Source organism: Neoarius graeffei, chromosome 23 (genome assembly GCF_027579695.1).
Source record: "Neoarius graeffei isolate fNeoGra1 chromosome 23, fNeoGra1.pri, whole genome shotgun sequence".
Taxonomy (NCBI): Eukaryota; Metazoa; Chordata; class Actinopteri; order Siluriformes; family Ariidae; genus Neoarius; species Neoarius graeffei.
Genome location: NC_083591.1, coordinates 6079004 through 6098041, shown reverse-complemented (window position 1 = coordinate 6098041; position 19038 = coordinate 6079004). Strand labels below are relative to the sequence as shown.

Below are 19038 nucleotides of genomic sequence, written 5' to 3'. Positions count from 1 at the left end.
GAGTTTTTCAACACGAGAAGATAAACTTCACATCTTCAAGCAACGTGTGATTTTCTTTTTATTATATCGACACGTTCACAAACAAAACGTCCCCAAATTTATCAAAACAATTCATCGATTTCCTCACGAGTCATATCTAAAGATTTATGTCACAGTTTTGGTTCTCCATGTCCTGGATGGAGCTCGTAGGAAAAACGAGTGGTGTATTTCCCAGTAAAAGACTCGTGTCCATAGAATATATATGTAAGTGCTGTCAAGCGATTAAAATATTTAATCGCGATTAATGTCGCGACTGTCATAGTTAACTCGCGATTAATCGCAATTTAATTGCACATTTTTGTCACATGAAAAACCATTGTAATTCTCTTATCAGCATAAAAAAGCATTGTACCAATGTTTTTTTGTTTTTTTTTATTGCAGAGCATAACACGTCTTGTCACAGCCACTGACATCCATAACTTCCATATTAGATGAGAAAACCAAGGGATGAAAAATAAAGTGCATATCACTGTGAAAATAAAAAAAGTTTTATTTTACTCTTCATTAGTTTCTTTTGAAGAGAAGTATTTGCCATAAAAGAAGAAAAAAACAGATAACAAAAATAAAAGCATTCATCATACGTTCAAAAACGTTCATCATAGTGTAGCGCTGTATTATCTAATGCTCACTGCTTATAACTCTACACCCCCCCGGTGGAGATGAGCTGGGAAACTGAAGGCTGAAGGAACAGTATTGAAAAGTATTTTTCCAGTCTCACCTGTGAAAGGTAATCCCATGTGATCTCGTTTGGACGGTAAACCTGTTGGTACAGTTAAACGCAGCACATGAATGAGGCATCTTTATTCTCGGCTACTGTCTAGACGCTATACCAGAGACGGTTGAAGAATCTCCACTTTGCCCCATCCAATATGGCGGCGAGGATGTTTATATGTCTATGCCTTTCTCCGTCACTCACACGTACTCTTATTGAAGCAGCGCGCGACAAGCCTCAACAGGAACTATGGGTGACTCGCAGGGCCAAATTAGAATTTGCGTTAACGGCACTATTTTTTTTTAATCGCGATAAATTGAGATCGCGTTAACGCGTTATTATTGCGTTAACTTTGACAGCACTAGTATATATATTTAGTCACTGCCTAAAAGCAGAGCTCCTGATGAATGTCCAAACAAAATATTTACAAGGGCACAAAATCAACTTGAATAGGATAATAATATTCAGGGATGGGAATTTTCCACGGATCCGCGGAATTCCACGGATTTTATCAACCCAGGGGTCATTTTCGTGAATCGTCTAAATCCGAGGAGAAAATATTTAGGGGGGGTTAGGTATGTGTTGACCCGGTCAACCATCGGGAACAAGGCTCTGTTTACGTCGGCAGTTCAGAACGTACACTGTATTTGATTGGCCGTTGAGAGAGAAATATCGCGATTTGACCAATGGTAAACGAGCATAGATAGGAAAGGCCAAAATGTCACATGTAAGCTTCGTTCTGATTGGTTCTTCGCATTTCGCTTTCTTACTCATTCAACATGGTGCTCCACGAGGCCGGAGATTGAGGATGTAACAGCGAATAAGAGCTTCAAAATGGTGAAAATTATCACAAAAGAAAACGAATCGCTTATTCAGATTAGCTGCTAAAAGGAAAAAAACATCTCTGCAATGAAGCATTCCTAGAAAAAGAACAAGTACTTTGTAAATATGTTGAAAACGTAGAGTAGTGTTGCTAGTTATATGTGACTGTGACTTTGGGAGCTGAGAGAACTGTTCAACAGGGAAATTGTGTTTCTGTTGAGACAAGTTCACTGCAAAAGAGGTAACTGCATTCTTTAATAAAGTAACTGAAACATTTACAGGATTATGTCAAATATTCTGTCTTTATGTGTTTAATTTATATTCATCATTCCTTTCATTCTAGCATGAAGTTAAAAATTCTTTTTAGCTGAGCATTATTGAGACTATTTTTGTTTATTAGTGTCCAAAACTCAAGCTTCTTTGGACTGAAAATATTATTCAACTGAGCAATCTGAGACCATTTCTAGTGGTCTAAAATGTATAAAACTCATTAGCTTCCAGGGGCCTTCGGCCCCCTGGACCCCCAACCAAGCTCCGCCCTGGACCTGGCTGGGGGCCGATGGCCCCCAGACCCCCGATTAAATTTTCAGCTGAAAATACAATTTCTCATTCTCATCCCTGAATATTATAGCACCATGAACGAACTATCAAATTGTGTAGCGTTGTGTATTTGACGTCAATAAATCACTAACCCTAGATACACCATCGCCGTTACGAATACATATTTATTCTTTTCGCTGTCACCGCATGCCATGCGCCAGAAACAACACCACATTTATTATGGTGTGACTCTGCTGGGTGCCTGGTGGACAGCAGTGAACCAGCGCTTTCACTTTACATCATTACTGTATTGTTACGAGTCAATATTATCGTACATAAGAACTAATCGATATCAGTCGGCAGTACTTTTAGATTATCTACAACTAAGGATAGATGCTCGTAGTTGCTATTGAACTGTACAATAATTGGTTGGTCTGGTTACAACTATCAATTGTCCAACAAGCTAGTGGGCTAATAGAACTGTTTTAACTCGTTTTATATGAAACTGTCGTAAATATTTTCTGTAAAATGTGTTCTTAAATAACCCCACGTTATTTAAAAAAAAAAAAGCAAATTAAAAATAAGCACTGGATTAAAAACCCATCTATCTTATGGAAATAAAGATTACAAATTTCGTTGTCCGGTGGTCAAGTGTTTTATGAGATACGTTGTCTTGCAGTTACGATCAGGTTCCAGACGTCATACAGTCGCAAAAGCCATCAGAAATCAGGTTGATGTATTACCATCTTCTTTTAAGTATGGAACTTGGCTCCACGAGTTCCCGCTAATAATAGTTTACCTCAGTGTTTTGGGAATTTGTGCTGTCGTCTACATGTTAGCTGCTGAAGTAGTTCAATTCATATGAACGCAATTCTTATGAATGAATGAATGAATGAATACAGCCAACAGTTTAATTAGCTAGCGACTAGCTTTTAAATAGCTGAAAATATAAAGATTTTAGTCAGATTTGGTGCTAAATTTGTTAGAAAAGACGATACGCAGCTAAAATGACACCGGAATTGCACTTAACTGCAAAACTGAACATCCGTGAGTTCAGCCATCAGTCGTAACTTTGAACAAGACCTGACAAAGTTATAAAACACTAGCGTTAAGATCTGCACCAAAATATTGAAGCAACATTGTAAGAACATTAATAAATGTTGTGTAATTTTCTTTAAAAGAACAAAAAAAAAACAACAGAGAAGCTCAGAAGTTTCTAGAACGGTAAACATCCTCGATGTGTCACTGTTAGGAAAGAGTGTATGCTTTTCTTTCACCCTTTAACATTTATTTTTATGTTGTAATGTAAAACCATTGCTTGTTTAGCAGGAAGTGCTTGCTAGCTAATGCTAATACTGACGAGCTGCTGTGTTACAAATGAAGTCATGCTACTTTAACGAGCTAAATATAATCACAGGAATGATTTCTGGCATCAAAAATCTCCTTTTTATCAAAATGGCTAAGAAAATGTTAGCTCTGAGACAGGCATTTTAGTTTATATCTAAACACATTTATGAAATTCTTGAGCACTGTTTGGTTTCTGGAGTTGCCTTTGCCAAGATCAGTGTTACCTCAAAATGGCTGAAGTCAGAGAAATGCTGCTTTCCAAATAAAACAGAATGTTAGAGGTGTATTTTTAAGTGTCCATAATCTAATAGTGTGTTGTATGTCATAAAATATTTCTGTAATACCTTGCTAGTGTGGCGGCACGGTGGTGTAGTGGTTAGCGCTGTCGCCTCACAGCAAGAAGGTCCGGGTTTGAGCCTCGTGGCCGGCGAGGGCCTTTCTGTGCGGAGTTTGCATGTTCTCCCCGTGTCCGTGTGGGTTTCCTCCGGGTGCTCCGGTTTCCCCCACAGTCCAAAGACATGCAGGTTAGGTTAACTGGTGACTCTATGGTGGGGTTTACATTAGACCGTATCAGCGGATCATCAGATTAACGTTTTTAAAACGAGTAGTGTGCACACAGCAACACCAATACACGATTCGCGTGCACACAGCAACGCCAATACACGGATACGCTCGGCTCCGCAGGCATCCTGCGCTCCAAATCACTCCGCCCTGAACAGCGAGTGCCCTCTGGAGGGTGCGCACTCCGGCCCTGCGCAGCTCACAGAGCGCGCGAGTGAAGTGCACGAGCCACGATTCGGGACTGAGCCGCTGTGTGTGTGATCCCAGTGCATATCACTTACCGCTTGCAAGTGGAAGGATGGCAAGCCTAAAGACAATCATAACTACACAATGGGCAGTATTTGCAGTATTTTCATACTTTTATACTCTTTAATGAAAGGTGATACAAGGCGGAAGTCCGCGCCGTTTTTCAGCAGTCGCGTCACATGACCAACGCCAGCGAATCAGGAAGGTGGATGTCACAGTGACGTTGTCCAATGACGACGCCAGCTAGAGCTCAGCACAGCGTATCCGTGTATTCTCAATGTTTACACAGCACCGGACCAGACACGATCTAGATTGAATACGTGGACCCTGGCGGATTCCCGTTTCCCGGCGTTTCCAGGCGGTTTAATGTAAACGGACAGTGCATCCGCGAAGAAAACGAGACAGATACGGTCTAATGTAAACTTGGCCTATATTGACCGTAGGTGTGAATGTGAGTGTGAATGGTTGTCTGTGTCTATGCGTCAGCCCTGTGATGACCTGGCGACTTGTCCAGGGTGTACCCCGCCTTTCACCCGTAGTCCGCTGGGATAGGCTCCAGCTTGCCTGCGACCCTGTAGAACAGGATAAAGCGGCTAGAGATAATGAGATTAGCAACAAAGCTAAACGTTTAATGTTAGATTTGCTCCTAAATTTTGTCTTAACTGAACATATAGCTTGTAAAAAAAAAACGCTGCTTTTTCTATCGACAAAAAGCGCTCAGCGTTAGCTCTGCGATTGCTGTGTGGAAAAACAACAGTAAACAGATACGATGCACAGCAACTGACATCGTTGGAAGTGTCAGAGAACAAGGCGGTAAATATAACACCTAAGCAGAAAAAGGGGGAAAAAAAGCGGACGAATATAGACTTTAAAACTTCACACAGATGAAATCATGCTAACATTTATAAAATATCATGAGCATGTGTTAGCCAAACTGTCACTTCTATAATGAAGAGTGTGATGATGATGGAGGAGGAGCAGAAGGTCTCTGTGATGTCTCTGCTGATGTGTGAACTCCTCCTTTTAGTTCCCCTGCTACGTGTTGCATCAGGGCCTTAAGATAGAGATGTCTGCACAAGCTTCTGTGTCTGTGTGTGAGAGATAATTCTGTTTGCATGCACACTGCACTTGAGAGTGTGTTTGCGCCCGTTTTCGTTTGTGGTGGCGCGGTTATGGGATGAGCATAGAGGCCTTCCTTGTGCAGTTGAGACATGCAGGCATTCCAGATGGGGGTGGGAGAAGAAAAGGAGTCTGAGTGTGTGTGTGTGTGTGTGTGTGTGTGTGTGTGTGTGTGTGTGTATGAGAACGGGCGAGAAGGAAAAGGAGGGGGTGGGGTTTGGTGAAAAGATGGGCTGAGTACTGTTTGGATGCTTTAGGCAGCGCTGAGGCTGTTTACGTCCCAGATGTGAGAAGGAAGTGCGGTGAAGGAGAGCAGGTCTTCGTCTTTTGTGATCGATGACCTCACTGGTCGAATCGACTCTGGATATTCCGTCGTAATTGCAAAACACATGGCAGTTAGTGTAGGAAGCAAAACTTTTGCTGTGCTCCACAGCCCCCTCTGGCTGTAGAGTCCAGGCATTGCAGGAGGAAAGTTCTGCAATTCTGCATCAAGTCATCTGAAACCCAGGAACACTTAACACTTAACTCCTCGATCTTCTGGCGTATGCTCATTGTTTGCTCAATGTGTTCGCTGGCTTTCTTTGGTGACGAGTTTGTGAGTCAGGCCAGGGAGCTGCGATGTGAGATGGAACAGGATTCAGGCTACTGGGGTTGGGTCCACATATGGACGGCCCCTCGCTCCATCTACTCTGCTATTAATATCCATCCCTGGCTGCAGAATGTAAAACAAGCTTCTGAGCGCTGCGCCTGCTGACATTTATCCTCCCTCTCCTGGTCAGGCATGTGTGCTCTCACAGAGGTAGACATGTATTAGGCCTGTCAGATGTCACCCAAAATGCCATTTGAATTTCCACTCCATAAAACGTCTGTCCATGGATTCCTGTTGTTGTCAAGAGCTACATGAACAGTTGTTGTGGCTCGCATTTTGCCAGATTAGTTTGGATTGATTGTAAAGGGATGACGTATGGAAAGCCTTCAGCTAGACTAAATATTCATTTTTCAAGATGATGGACCGGTCTTCATTGGCGAAATCGGTTCTGTAGTCCAGTGCACCTACACTGTGCTTGTTTTCAGGGGTTTGGCTAATTATACTGAGCTAAAAGTGTAGGTGATGTGTCAAAATCTTCGTCAATTGAAACTGAAAGGATCCAGCTAAAAATGTACTTTCAGGTGAAGGTTAAAAAAAAAAAGTCTTTGCTACTATTAAATGTACTCAAATACTGAAAGTAATACAAATAAATTATTTTTTTTAATTGATGCAATTAAGTAGATCACAACATAACACTTTGGCCTAATTGTTGATTTTTTTTTTCTCCCAACATTGAGTTTGATTGGATGCTTTTAGGTGAAACGTAAATGATGGATGAGAGATGGTCTAAATAAAAATGTAAAAAGTAGTGTTTTTTTCGGAAATGTAATTGAGTAAAAGTATTGGCCTCTCTAACCATGGTCTAATGGTTAGAGAAGCAGTTTTCGGACCAAAAGGTCGTTGGTACGAGTCCCTGGACCAGCATGAATGGCTGGAGTGCCCTTGAACAAGGCACCTAACCCCCAACTGCTCCCCAGGCGGCTCTGGGTATGTTCTACGTCGCTCTGGATAAGAGTGTCTGCTAAATGGCTGGAATGTAATATAATGTAAATTTCAATAATGTACACTTACTCAAGTGTATTCCATTCGTGCTTGTCATTTGCGTTGGCGAGCCCATTGATATTAGCGTTCCGTACATAGTATGCTTTTACGAAAGAAAATATAAACCACCTCCAGATCACTTGACACCATTGATGTAATTTAACCTAAACTTAATTTTTTTTTTGTGTGTGTGTGTGGCATTACACTCGAATGAACCCTGAAGCTGTTTAAAATTAGCGTTTTGTTAAAGGGGTATTTCTTTAACCTTCTGAAATTCTCAGACGCATCATACAACAGTCCTAAAGGGTGTTCACACGGCACATATTTGCACCGATGCTGCACAGGTGTATTTTGTTGCGATATATCTTACACCGGTGTAAATTTTGTGGAGCGTTCGCACGTCACAACCCTGCTTACTAGAGAGAAGCGTGTTAGCACCGGTGCAGCCCCACTTGCGGTCACACGGCAGTTTTTGCGACCGTGCTATACGAATGAACCCTTTGTCACTGTTACCAGTGAAATTGACCATCAGCCTGTCCTTACAGAGGGGGAACAGGACAGGAAGACAGGGATAAAAGAAAAAGAAACACAGTAGTAACATGAGGAATGAAAGATTATTACTATACGATAGTAATCATGCGGAAATGAAATATGCGCATGCATGAAAATGTACTTCCTTTTCCCGGTTGTCATGGCATCACCAAGCGCCGGGAAAACAACGTGGATGAAGACAGCAGTGTTGCCAGATACTGCTGACGGTTTCCAGCCCAAAATATGTTCAAATCCGCCAAAATGCACTTAAAACCTCCCAATCTGGCAACACTGGAAGACACGCAGTTCTGTTGTTGTTGATATTCGCCATTTTGGAAGCGCAAAATACCAGGATGCAAATTATGCAATGCCCGTATGTAATCAACCCTCCTCACGCGTAGCGAGTCGACCCCTGTAGCGTTCAGACGTCCCATTTTATATCGGTGCTGCCCCGCAAACTAGCATTTACTCCGGAGTAAATTTCTTAAACCACCTCCCGAGCAGGGTTAGATTTGCACCGGTTTAAGCAGCTTTCAGGGGCTACACCGGTATAACTTTGCACCGTGTGAACGCTCTACCGGGGCAGCCCCGGTGCTACACCGGAGTAAAAGTTGCCGTGTGAACACCCCTCTAGACTGTGTAAATGTCAAGAATCGGTGCTTTATTTTGTAATTCTGGCCATCAAATTTGAATCTTTTTAGACCTCAGTGTTCACAGATGAATTAAGCATGTGAATGAAGGCTCCTTTTTTACTGATGTGATTGAGGCCGAGTATTCCTACTGTGCCTCTTCTTCTTCTTTCTTTGATTCATCCATTGTCTTGCAACATTGGTGATGCCATGACAAAATGTGTTCTCCAGTGTACTCCGTCGTTCATCACTCTCACCAGTTCAACATCGTTCAAACGGGTTTCTTCCTTGATAAGTTGCCTCAAGGTACTACAAGGGCGACCAATCCTACGTTTACATTCTGGCTGCCACAACAAGAGCTTTCCAGCAGGTTCATTGCTACGCATCACATGACCAGCCAGTGCTAGGCGTCGTCGTTGGATCACTTCGCTAATGCGTGGAAGAGAACCATACAGTTGGGCGTTTGTAATATGTTCCTTCCAGGATACCCCATATATGGCTCGTAACATCTTGGTATATGTGCCATCTAATCTGACTGTTCTTGAATGGTTTAACGTCCAGGAATCTGAACCATACAGTAGTATGGTTTCAACACACGATTTGAAAACCTTCATTCTTGTCGACTTTTGGATTGGGGACTTCCAGACTCTAGCTAGGGAATGTAGTGCTCCCCAAGCTTGGCCAATACGCTTGTTAATGTCCACATCACAGTTAGTATATCCACCAAGGTATTTGAAGTCCTGTACCCTTTCAATAACAGAGTCATCTGATGCATATAAAGGGCCAAATGACGGAGCGTTCAGATGCATATATATACTGTGCCTCAAAGTCCATGAATTTTATCTTTTTAATAAGTGATACATTCAAATGACTGCAATTTTAATTTAACCAATGAAATCTGGATACATTTTTAAATCATTTATGGATAAAATTGTTAAATAAAAAAACCTCATCATCCACTGGAACACAAAAGCAATTTGGATGTTTGAACGAATCTTGAACTTGCACTCAGGAACCGTGTAGTCCAACATACGACCAAGTCAGGATCTTTAGTACCGCACTGTTTAACCAGCAGCTTTGGCTCCTGAAGCATCATAAGGAACATAATCTGGTGGAACCTGAAAGGTAGGTTTGTTCCTACAAACCGCTGTAGGGAGGGGGCAGCACACGTTCCAGCATGTCGTAATGTGACTTTCCCTCAACTAACTTTGGTCTGACCCCTTGGAGAGAAAGCCCTCTGCTGTCAGCATGGAGCATGTACATTTCCTCGAGCTCATGCAGTTCGCTGAACTTCACACTCATCAGCTCGTTAGCTCGAGAGCCCTCAAAGCCTTGCACTAAATTTGCATTTAATATTCGCGTGAGAGTAAATGCAAAGCTGCAACAACAACAAAAAAACTGTTCTGTTTCTTTCTAATTATACACTTTGATATTTCTCCAGAACAAACAGTATGTCAATGAGTAACATGTCTAAATTGCTTATTATAACATTGCTAGCACGTACACACACACACACACTTGCACACTGTATGCACATTATGTAAGTATAATGACTTGTGAAAGGTTTTTTTTTTCTCTTAAACAGAATTTATACAGAAATTGTTGGTCCATTCAGTTTATTTACCGAGGACAGTATCTTGGAAACATCTTCAACATATTATACTGCGTACGCTGCAAAAACTGATATCTTAGCAAGTGAAAATAGTTGAAACGATCTAGCATTTCCTATTATCAGAATACAAGACACCAATCCTCATCTCATCTCATTATCTCTAGCCGCTTTATCCTTCTACAGGGTCGCAGGCGAGCTGGAGCCTATCCCAGCTGACTACGGGCGAAAGGCGGGGTACACCCTGGACAAGTCGCCAGGTCATCACAGGGCTGACACAGACACAGACAACCATTCACACTCACATTCACACCTACGCTCAATTTAGAGTCACCAGTTAACCTAACCTGCATGTCTTTGGACTGTGGGGGAAACCGGAGCACCCGGAGGAAACCCACGCGGACACGGGGAGAACATGCAAACTCCGCACAGAAAGGCCCTCGCCGGCCCCGGGGCTCGAACCCAGGACCTTCTTGCTGTGAGGCGACAGCGCTAACCACTACACCACCGTGCCGCCCGACACCAATCCTGAGATGATTAAACCTGGTTCTAGATTGCAACCAACTTATTCTAAGATGTCTTATCAAGTAAAAATATCTGTCCATGCAGCAAGATCATTTCACCAGTATGAAGTCATTTTCTCCTCAAATTCAGTTTTCAATTTTTTGCAGTGTAGTGAAAAGTACAAAGAGTAAGACTGCCGTGCGAAGGCAAACTGCAGGATCTGGATATTGTGTCGGTGGCAAAAGACGGTCCAGTAGCGAATAGGTGATGCTGTTGGAATCGTCTTTTGCCACCGACACAGTATGCAGATACTGTGCAGTTTACCTTTGCACGGCAGAAGAAAAATAACTAGATGAAGACTGTGACTAAAGTCCAGGCTTGTAGTACTCGAATCCGATTTGTGCCCTAATTTTAAAGGTCCCATGGCATGGTGGTTTGTTGATGCTTTAAACGGGCTCGTGGAGGTTTCCGGATGTTATATCCGCAGCCTTTCTCAAAATGAACCCTCGGCACGTAGATATAGCCTCCTGGGAGAAAGCCCCATTTCAGCGCTTTTCCCAGTACGTCGTTTTGTTAATGAGAAGCAGGAGGCGGGGAAGGGTAGAGGGTGGGGGTGGGTCTTATCATTAATATTCATGGAATGTAAACGTGTTACCTCTGATTGGCTAACAGCACTGTGACGCTACTTCCAGTGGGTCAGAACAAGCGGATGTGGGTGTCTTACTATGGCGAGAGAGAAGGAACAAACCGCGAAGGGAAAAATACCGCGCGCTGACGTCATTAAGGTGCGACGCGAGGAAATAAAATAAATTCAACAAATGTTTGGGTTTTTACTGAACAAACAAACAAATAAAATGAACGAGTGACTTAAAAAAAAGAATGTGGGTGTCTTTGTAAAAACTGTTTTGATTGGCTATTATAACAGAGCATGCTGCATGCTTTTTGGTTTTGTAGCGCAGAGTACCTGGCTAACTGCAGGAAGCGGTTAGCTGCACAGCTAATGTAGCCATTGCAAGGCTAACGTGGCACTGATTTTAAAACACGGCAAAACGACTTAACAGTTATACACTTACTTGTTCGGTGTTTGTGGCTGATGCGGCAGGGATGCTTGGTACGGACCCAGGCTTCAGTGACAGTTGATGTGCAAAACCTGCCCTGTACTGTCCCAAGTTGTGGAAACATTCATCAGGAAAATGCTTCCGACAAACACACCGTCTTAGGTAGACTCGACGGCATATTATTGAAGTAAATAAAATTAAGCCACTGCGTCTTCAGGGGCTCTCCCGTCGGCAGTAAAAACAGACTCCTTTCTGTGTTGTCACATCCATGTATAGCACAACTTCCATGTTTCGCTCGTTTAGGTGATGCCATGTTGTTGTGTCCTCTATGGTCTCCTCACTACAACTGGGCGGGCAAGCCGTACAGTGGGTGGGAATCCAGAGGGGGGCGTGGGGATCATCTCCCTTGCTGACGTCGGCAAGGGAAGAGCTTCTCAACGCGCCGTTTTGACGCGCCATTCTCAAATATTGGGCATAGTTTGGTTTACACATTATGAAATTTCTAGCCACTGGGGTGACTTAAGAAGGTCAGAGGAACTCATTTTAACATTAAAAAACCTCAGAAAGTGAAAATTTCATGCCATGGGACCTTTAAGGACTCGTGACATGACTCGGACTTGAGCACTGATGACTCGGACTTGGACTCGGACTCGTGCGTTAACTGCATTAGGACTCGGAAAATGGAGACGAGGACTCGGATTTTTTCTTTATTTTTTTGTAACATGCCATAATAATTTGGCATAAGATATTTATATCTGGGCGGCATGGTGGTGTAGTGGTTAGCGCTGTCGCCTCACAGCAAGAAGGTCCTGGGTTCGAACCCCAGGGCCGGCGAGGGCCTTTCTGTGTGGAGTTTGCATGTTCTCCCCGTGTCCGCGTGGGTTTCCTCCGGGTGCTCCGGTTTCCCCCACAGTCCAAAGACATGCAGGTTAGGTTAACTGGTGACTCTAAATTGACCGTAGGTGTGAATGTGAGTGTGAATGGTTGTCTGTGTCTATGTGTCAGCCCTGTGATGACCTGGCGACTTGTCCAGGGTGTACCCCGCCTTTCGCCCGTAGTCAGCTGGGATAGGCTCCAGCTTGCCTGCGACCCTGTAGAACAGGATAAAGCGGCTAGAGATAATGAGATGAGATATTTATATCTACATTCATTTTGTACGAATTTCGTGTCAGAGTGTCACACCTGCATGCCTTGGCGCGTGCATCAGATAGACTTTTGGGACTTTTATGGTGCCAAGCGGACTCTCGCGCGCGCCATAAACGACTCGCACCTGCACAGGATTAAGGCGCAAACAGCACGCCTATATAAAAACTGTGAAGACACACTTACTTTGCGAAGTATTACCGAGCCTTATTTCCTTGTTTGGTTTCCTGATCCCTGATTTCCTGTTTCTCGTCTTTGTTTCTGCCGAGTCTACGATAGCCTGTTTGTGCCTCACTCGACCTATCGCCTGTTTCACCGTTTTACAATTATGTCTGTGGATTGTTACCGTCTTCACTTGTATTAATAAACACACCTTCTGCACTTACATCCGTCTCCCAACCATCTCTGACAGAATACTTCACACTCCCTGATAAAGAGAAGCACACTCACCTGTTCGTACGGCATGTTCAGGAACAAAATAATGTTAATGGGGCTAAAACAGCCACCGTCAAATGGTGCAGTTGGAGTGTTGGACTCGACTCGGATCAATAGTGGACTCGACTCGGACTCAACTTTTTTTTTTTTTTTTTTTAATATCTTGGACTTGACTCAGACTTGAACACTGGGGACTCGAGACTGGACTCGGACTCGAGGTTTAGTGACTCGACTACAACACTGCTAAAGTCAAAATAATTTGTGCTAGCTGTTAGAAACCGGGATGTCTGGTCACTGTACCCTATAGATCCAGAACGGTAAGAGATAGAGAATGACGTTTAGTGAGGAAAGGTTGCGCCCTGCCACCCTGAACAACATTAAAAAAAATTGATTGAAAAAATCATGAAAATTGATAGAGTTATAAGTGATTGAAAAGTCATAGCAATGTAATTCAGCCCAGAGGTATTCTTCATGTGAAATTTAGTGATGGTTGGTTGAAAACTGAGGAAGAAATAGCATCCTAAAAATGTAAGGAGAAGAAGAAGAAAAACAATTTGCGTCAGTGCTGCCGGCGCAAATTAATGACGTTTCAATTCTGGGAAAGCTTGACATTTAGGACAGATTTTATTTTTAACTTATACCACTTACTGAATAATCTGGCTTTGCTTGCTCATTGTCGTCATTACAGTGGTGCTTGAAAGTTTGTGAACCCTTTAGAATTTTCTATATTTCTGCATAAATATGACCTAAAACATCATCAGATTTTCACACAAGTCCTAAAAGTAGATAAAGAGAACCCAGTTAAACAAATGAGACAAAAATATTATACTTGGTCATTTATTTATTGAGGAAAATGATCCAATATTACATATGTGTGAGTGGCAAAAGTATGTGAACCTCTAGGATTAGCAGTTAATTTGAAGGTGAAATTAGAGTCAAGTGTTTTCAATCAATGGGATGACAATCAGGTGTGAGTGGGCACCCTGTTTTATTTAAAGAACAGGGATCTGTCAAAGTCTGATCTTCACAACACATGTTTGTGGAAGTGCATCATGGCACGAACAAAGGAGATTTCTGAGGACTTCAGAAAAAGCATTGCTGATGCTCATCAGGCTGGAAAAGGTTACAAAACCATCTCCAAAGAGTTTGGACTCCACCAATCAAACAGTCAGACAGATTGTGTACAAATGGAGGAAATTCAAGACCATTGTTACCCTCCCCAGGAGTGGTCGACCAACAAAGATCACTCCAAGAGCAAGGCGTGTAATAGTTGGCAAGGTCACAAAGGACCCCAGGGTAACTTCTAAGCAACTGAAGGCCTCTCTCACATTGGCTAATGTTAATGTTCATGAGTCCATCATCAGGAGAACACTGAACAACAATGGTGTGCATGGCAGGGTTGCAAGGAGAAAGCCACTGCTCTCCAAAAAGAACATTGCTACTCGTCTGCAGTTTGCTCAAGATCACGTGGATGAAACCAAAATCGAACTTTCTGGTTTAAATGAGAAGTGTTATGTTTGGAGAAAGGAAAACACTGCATTCCAGCAAAAGAACCTTATCCCATCTGTGAAACATGGTGGTGGTAGTATCATGGTTTGGGCCTGTTTTGCTGCATCTGGGCCAGGACGGCTTGCCATCATTGATGGAACAATGAATTCTGAATTATACCAGCGAATTCTAAAGGAAAATGTCAGGACATCTGTCCATGAACTGAATCTCAAGAGAAGGTGGGTCATGCAGCAAGACAACGACCCTAAGCACACAAGTCGTTCTACCAAAGAATGGTTAAAGAAGAATAAAGTTAATGTTTTGGAATGGCCAAGTCAAAGTCCTGACCTTAATCCAATCGAAATGTTGTGGAAGGACCTGAAGTGAGCAGTTCATGTGAGGAAACCCACCAACATCCCAGAGCTGAAGCTGTTCTGTACGGAGGAATGGGCTAAAATTCCTCCAAGCCGGTGTGCAGGACTGATCAACAGTTACCGGAAACGTTTAGTTGCAGTTATTGCTGCACAAGGGGGTCACACCAGATACTGAAAGCAAAGGTTCACATACTTTTGCCACTCACAGATATGTAATATTGGATCGTTTTCCTCAATAAATAAATGGCCAAGTATAATATTTTTGTCTCATTTGTTTAACTGGGTTCTCTTTATCTACTTTTAGGACTTGTGTGAAAATCTGATGATGTTTTAGGTCATATTTAAGCAGAAAAATAGAAAATTCTAAAGGGTTCACAAACTTTCAAGCACCATTGTACGTGTTTCATTCAGATCCTACAGCCTTAATAGAACACAGGTGCAATGTTGGGAGATGCCAGTCATCTGATTTCGATAAGCCTTAGACCAAATGATTTTTCAAGTGATTTCACGGTCAGGATGGAGGTTTTAAGTCAGTCTTTTTCTTGTCTTGACGTTCCTATCACATTAATATTATCTTTAGTCTTCGCCCATGCGAAGAATGACCCTGCAAGATCCATCTTTGCAAAATCAGAGATAATCGCTTGAAAAGTTGTTCGACGTAAGGCCAGCATAACTCTCAGACTAATGACACATTGTTTTTAGATGTGACAGAGTGTCAGACTTAAGTCTTTTTAGCGTCTTTTCAGAGTCATTTCAGAGTTTTCTAGTGTGTAGTTAGCGTTAATTTCATACCTTTCAATTTCTGTAGGCACATGAAAATTCATGACAAGGGCTCAAACGGTGTCCCGGCTACGCGTCCCATTTCCCCAAGCAAGCGTCGCAAACCCCCCAAGAGGAAACCAAGTACAGAGGAAGATGGAGAAAAAAACAACGAACCACCCAGTAAAAAGGTACGGCACCACAAACGGCGTTATATTCATTTGCGGTGGCTTTCATCCTACTTTTTAATACAAAAATGCTAAACTGTAATGTGGGTAATATTTCGTAAAGAGACCGTGAGGCCGGAATTGGCATAAATTTGATTTGCTTTGATTTTAATAGTCGATCCTTTATGTTAGGCGTTTGTCGTGCATGAATCAGGGGAGCAAAGCCCTGCCAAGCGTGAAGAAGACCTATTGCACTGTCCAATCTGCTTCAAGACATTCATCTGTAAATATGGTTTGGAGTCACACATGGAGACGCATCCTGACACTGTACTCAGGTAAGTACAAAACAATCATTCATATCTAGGCATGCATTTACCAACAACAATGTTAACAAGATCCTCTTTCTTGTACTAGGTGTAACCTGTGTTGTATCACTTTCCGTAACCATCGAGGTCTCCTTCGTCATAATTCCGTTATTCATAAGCAGCTGCCCACAGATCCCAATGGACGGCCATTTATCCAGAGCAACCCTTCCATACCCCTGGGCTTCAGTGACCTGTCCTTCATCGACTTTTCTTGCAGCAAGTTCCCCCAAATTGCGCAGGTACAGATTTGTGCGTGGGGAAAAATACACTAACTGGAAACTAGAAGGATCGAAGTGGTTACTTGTTCTGATTGGGCTTGACTTAATTTTGAATTTCTTTTCTCCAGGTCTGGTGTGAGACAAATTTGCGACGTTGCTCAAGCAAATTCCATAGGTTTATTTGCGACGTATGCAACAAGGCCTTTCCTCTTCAAGTGTCTCTAGATCTCCACTTAATCTCTCATAAAGACAGTGATGCCGAACCCCAGAAACAGGACAATGACACTATTTCAGATACAGCCAAAGATTCTGGAGATTCCAAAGAGAGAGTTGAATCAGCAGCACAGGAGGCCAGCGTAACTTTAAATGGGAAGAAAGATTTTATGGAGTGCCTTGGTCTTCAGCATTCTTCACTCGCTAAGCCTGAGCAGCCTGAGGAGGAGAAGCAGCAAGAAATTTTAGACAGCATTCGTTTTATTCGTGTTGAGCCCTCTGCAACAAATCTACCTCAAGAGACCAATAATAGTCTTGGCCTCTGTCTTCTAGATTCTATCTCTCTTCAAGGCTTGAACAAGGGCAACGGTATCAGCCTTCTTTCATTGCAGCCACTTCAGGGTGGTTTGGTTGTCCGGCCTGTCAGTCAAACAGGAGTGGAACTTGCTGACATCCAGCAAATCCTGAAATTGGCTACCACTATGCCATCTCAGATGAGTTTGCCACTGCTTCCGAAAGCTCCAGAGAATCCTCTGCAGGCAGAACCCAAACAAATTACTCCTCTCAAACCCAAGCCGTTGGTGACTCCTCGATCCAGCATGGGAACTTCCACGCCACCTCCGCCAGTCATGAATGCCCAGCAAGCCTCTTCAGGTTGCATCAGCCCCAGCTTGCCACCCCCTACAGCCCAACTTCTTACTTCCAAACAGTCCTCAAACACCCCATCTTCCTCAACGTCTTCCTCGCCTACAGATTGGGAGAACACGCATCTAGTGGGAGACGGCACAGGGGCAACAATTATGACTACTGGAGATATTAAGCATGAAGAGGTCCAAGGTAAAGAGAAAGATATAAGAACCTCAGGTGGCAAAAAGATCCCAAAGACGGAATACCCGTGTCGGTTCTGTACACAAGTATTCTCCTTCCCAGGGGGCCTCCAGGCTCATATGCGAGCTCATCACTATGGAGCGTCTCCATATAAGTGTAACATTTGCACCTACACTGCTCCGGACAACGCCACATTAATGCGCCATTTACGAACACACAGCGGTGAACGTCCCTATGTCTGCCGCCTCTGTCACTACCCTTTCACAGTCAAGGCCAACTGCGAGCGTCATTTGCGCAAGAAGCATATGAAAAACACTCGAAAAGAGATCGAGAAAAACATCGAGTACATTACCCCATCCTCAAATGCAAGCAGTTTAGTTGGTGGTACTACACAGGATCTTGTGGATTTGGCTAATATTGGTAACACGTCCTGCCGCTACTGTGGAGAAGACCTGAAGACCTACAGGGCTCTACAGATTCATCTCAGAACTCTCAATGGCTGTCAGAGGAAACCATTTGAATGTCGCCAGTGCGGAGCAGCCTTCCTTGCCAAAAGGAATTGTATCCATCACTTGCTTAAGCAACACTCAGAAGTCCAAGAGAGGGAAATTGAAGATCATATAAACACCCTTGTTCCTGTCACAGCTCCTTCTTCTGTCCACACCAACTCTCCTGCTCAGTCTCAGTCAGGTAAACAGAACCTTAGTACTTTCTCTGAAGCTGCAGTTCAAGACCAGCCCTTGGATTTCTCCAGCAAAACTTTGAAAACTATTCACTCTGATATAAAGTCAGAGGCAGCTTCTCCCTCTCTGTCAAATGACTGCTCCATGGAGCCTATCGACCTGTCTATTCGCAAGGATCCGGAACGAAAGAAAATAAAGACGGAACAAGTTGATACGACTTCATTATATCGCCAGGAGGTCAAGAAAGAGCTTCCTTCCCCAAATGCAGGCAAGTTTTTAGGAAAGGTCTTGGGTGTCCATGCGTCCCTTCCAGCATCTATGCCAAGTCTTGCCTCTACTTTGACAAGTGATCTGACCAAGCCCCCCATACGCCTAAAGCCACTGCTGCCGAAGCCAGTTGCTGCCCCCAACACTTCGGAGATGCCGCCTCTGGCCTCCATTGCCCAAATAATCTCCTCAGTGTCTGCTGCCCCAGTGCTGCTCAAAACAGGAATAAACTCTGAGAAAAGCGATGGAGGGATGGGTGGTGAAACACTAATTGATAAAAAATGTACCAATGGCACTGCTAGTCCTGGGTGTTCTTTCAGTTGTCCCTCCCTTGAGGCATCAAAGAGGAGAGGCAAGAAGAGGCCATTCAAGGATGAGATCTGTGATTCTACACAGGCATCCATCAGTGGGTTTGACTTGGAATCTAGTGGAGAGTTACCAAGTGTGGAGAAAATGCTGGCCACTACTGATGCCAATAAATTTAGCTCCTACTTACAGCTGAGGCAAATGGAGCCAGAAAAGGAGAAACAGTCTGCAAGTGAAGAAGAGAAGGAAGGAAAGGAAGACAAAGAGAAGGTTCGACCACGAAGCAAAGGGAAGAAGAATGCCTACTCAAACTCGGTGCAGAAGATGAAATGTCCATACTGTCCTCGGGTGTTCCCTTGGACCAGTTCTTTACAGAGACACATGCTAACACATACAGGTAAGTCATGCTTTGGTGTGACTCCTTACCATAATAATTAATTATTTC

At 43.2% G+C, this 19038-nt stretch overlaps 1 protein-coding gene across 7 annotated transcripts in view; it reads left to right on the top strand.

Annotated features, from left to right (window-relative positions):
• rreb1b (ras responsive element binding protein 1b) overlaps positions 1-19038 on the top strand; it is a 90563-nt gene that overhangs the window by 67649 nt on the left and 3876 nt on the right. For 6 of the 7 annotated variants that reach the window (XM_060905663.1, XM_060905661.1, XM_060905662.1 and 3 more), the window contains 4 exons: positions 15596-15737; positions 15906-16048; positions 16128-16317; positions 16425-18990. In XM_060905663.1, coding sequence (XP_060761646.1) covers positions 15596-15737; positions 15906-16048; positions 16128-16317; positions 16425-18990 — 3041 coding nt within the window. Of the gene's footprint in view, positions 1-423; positions 767-15595; positions 15738-15905; positions 16049-16127; positions 16318-16424; positions 18991-19038 lie in introns of those variants that run through there. The other variant, XM_060905668.1, reaches the window with a different exon arrangement.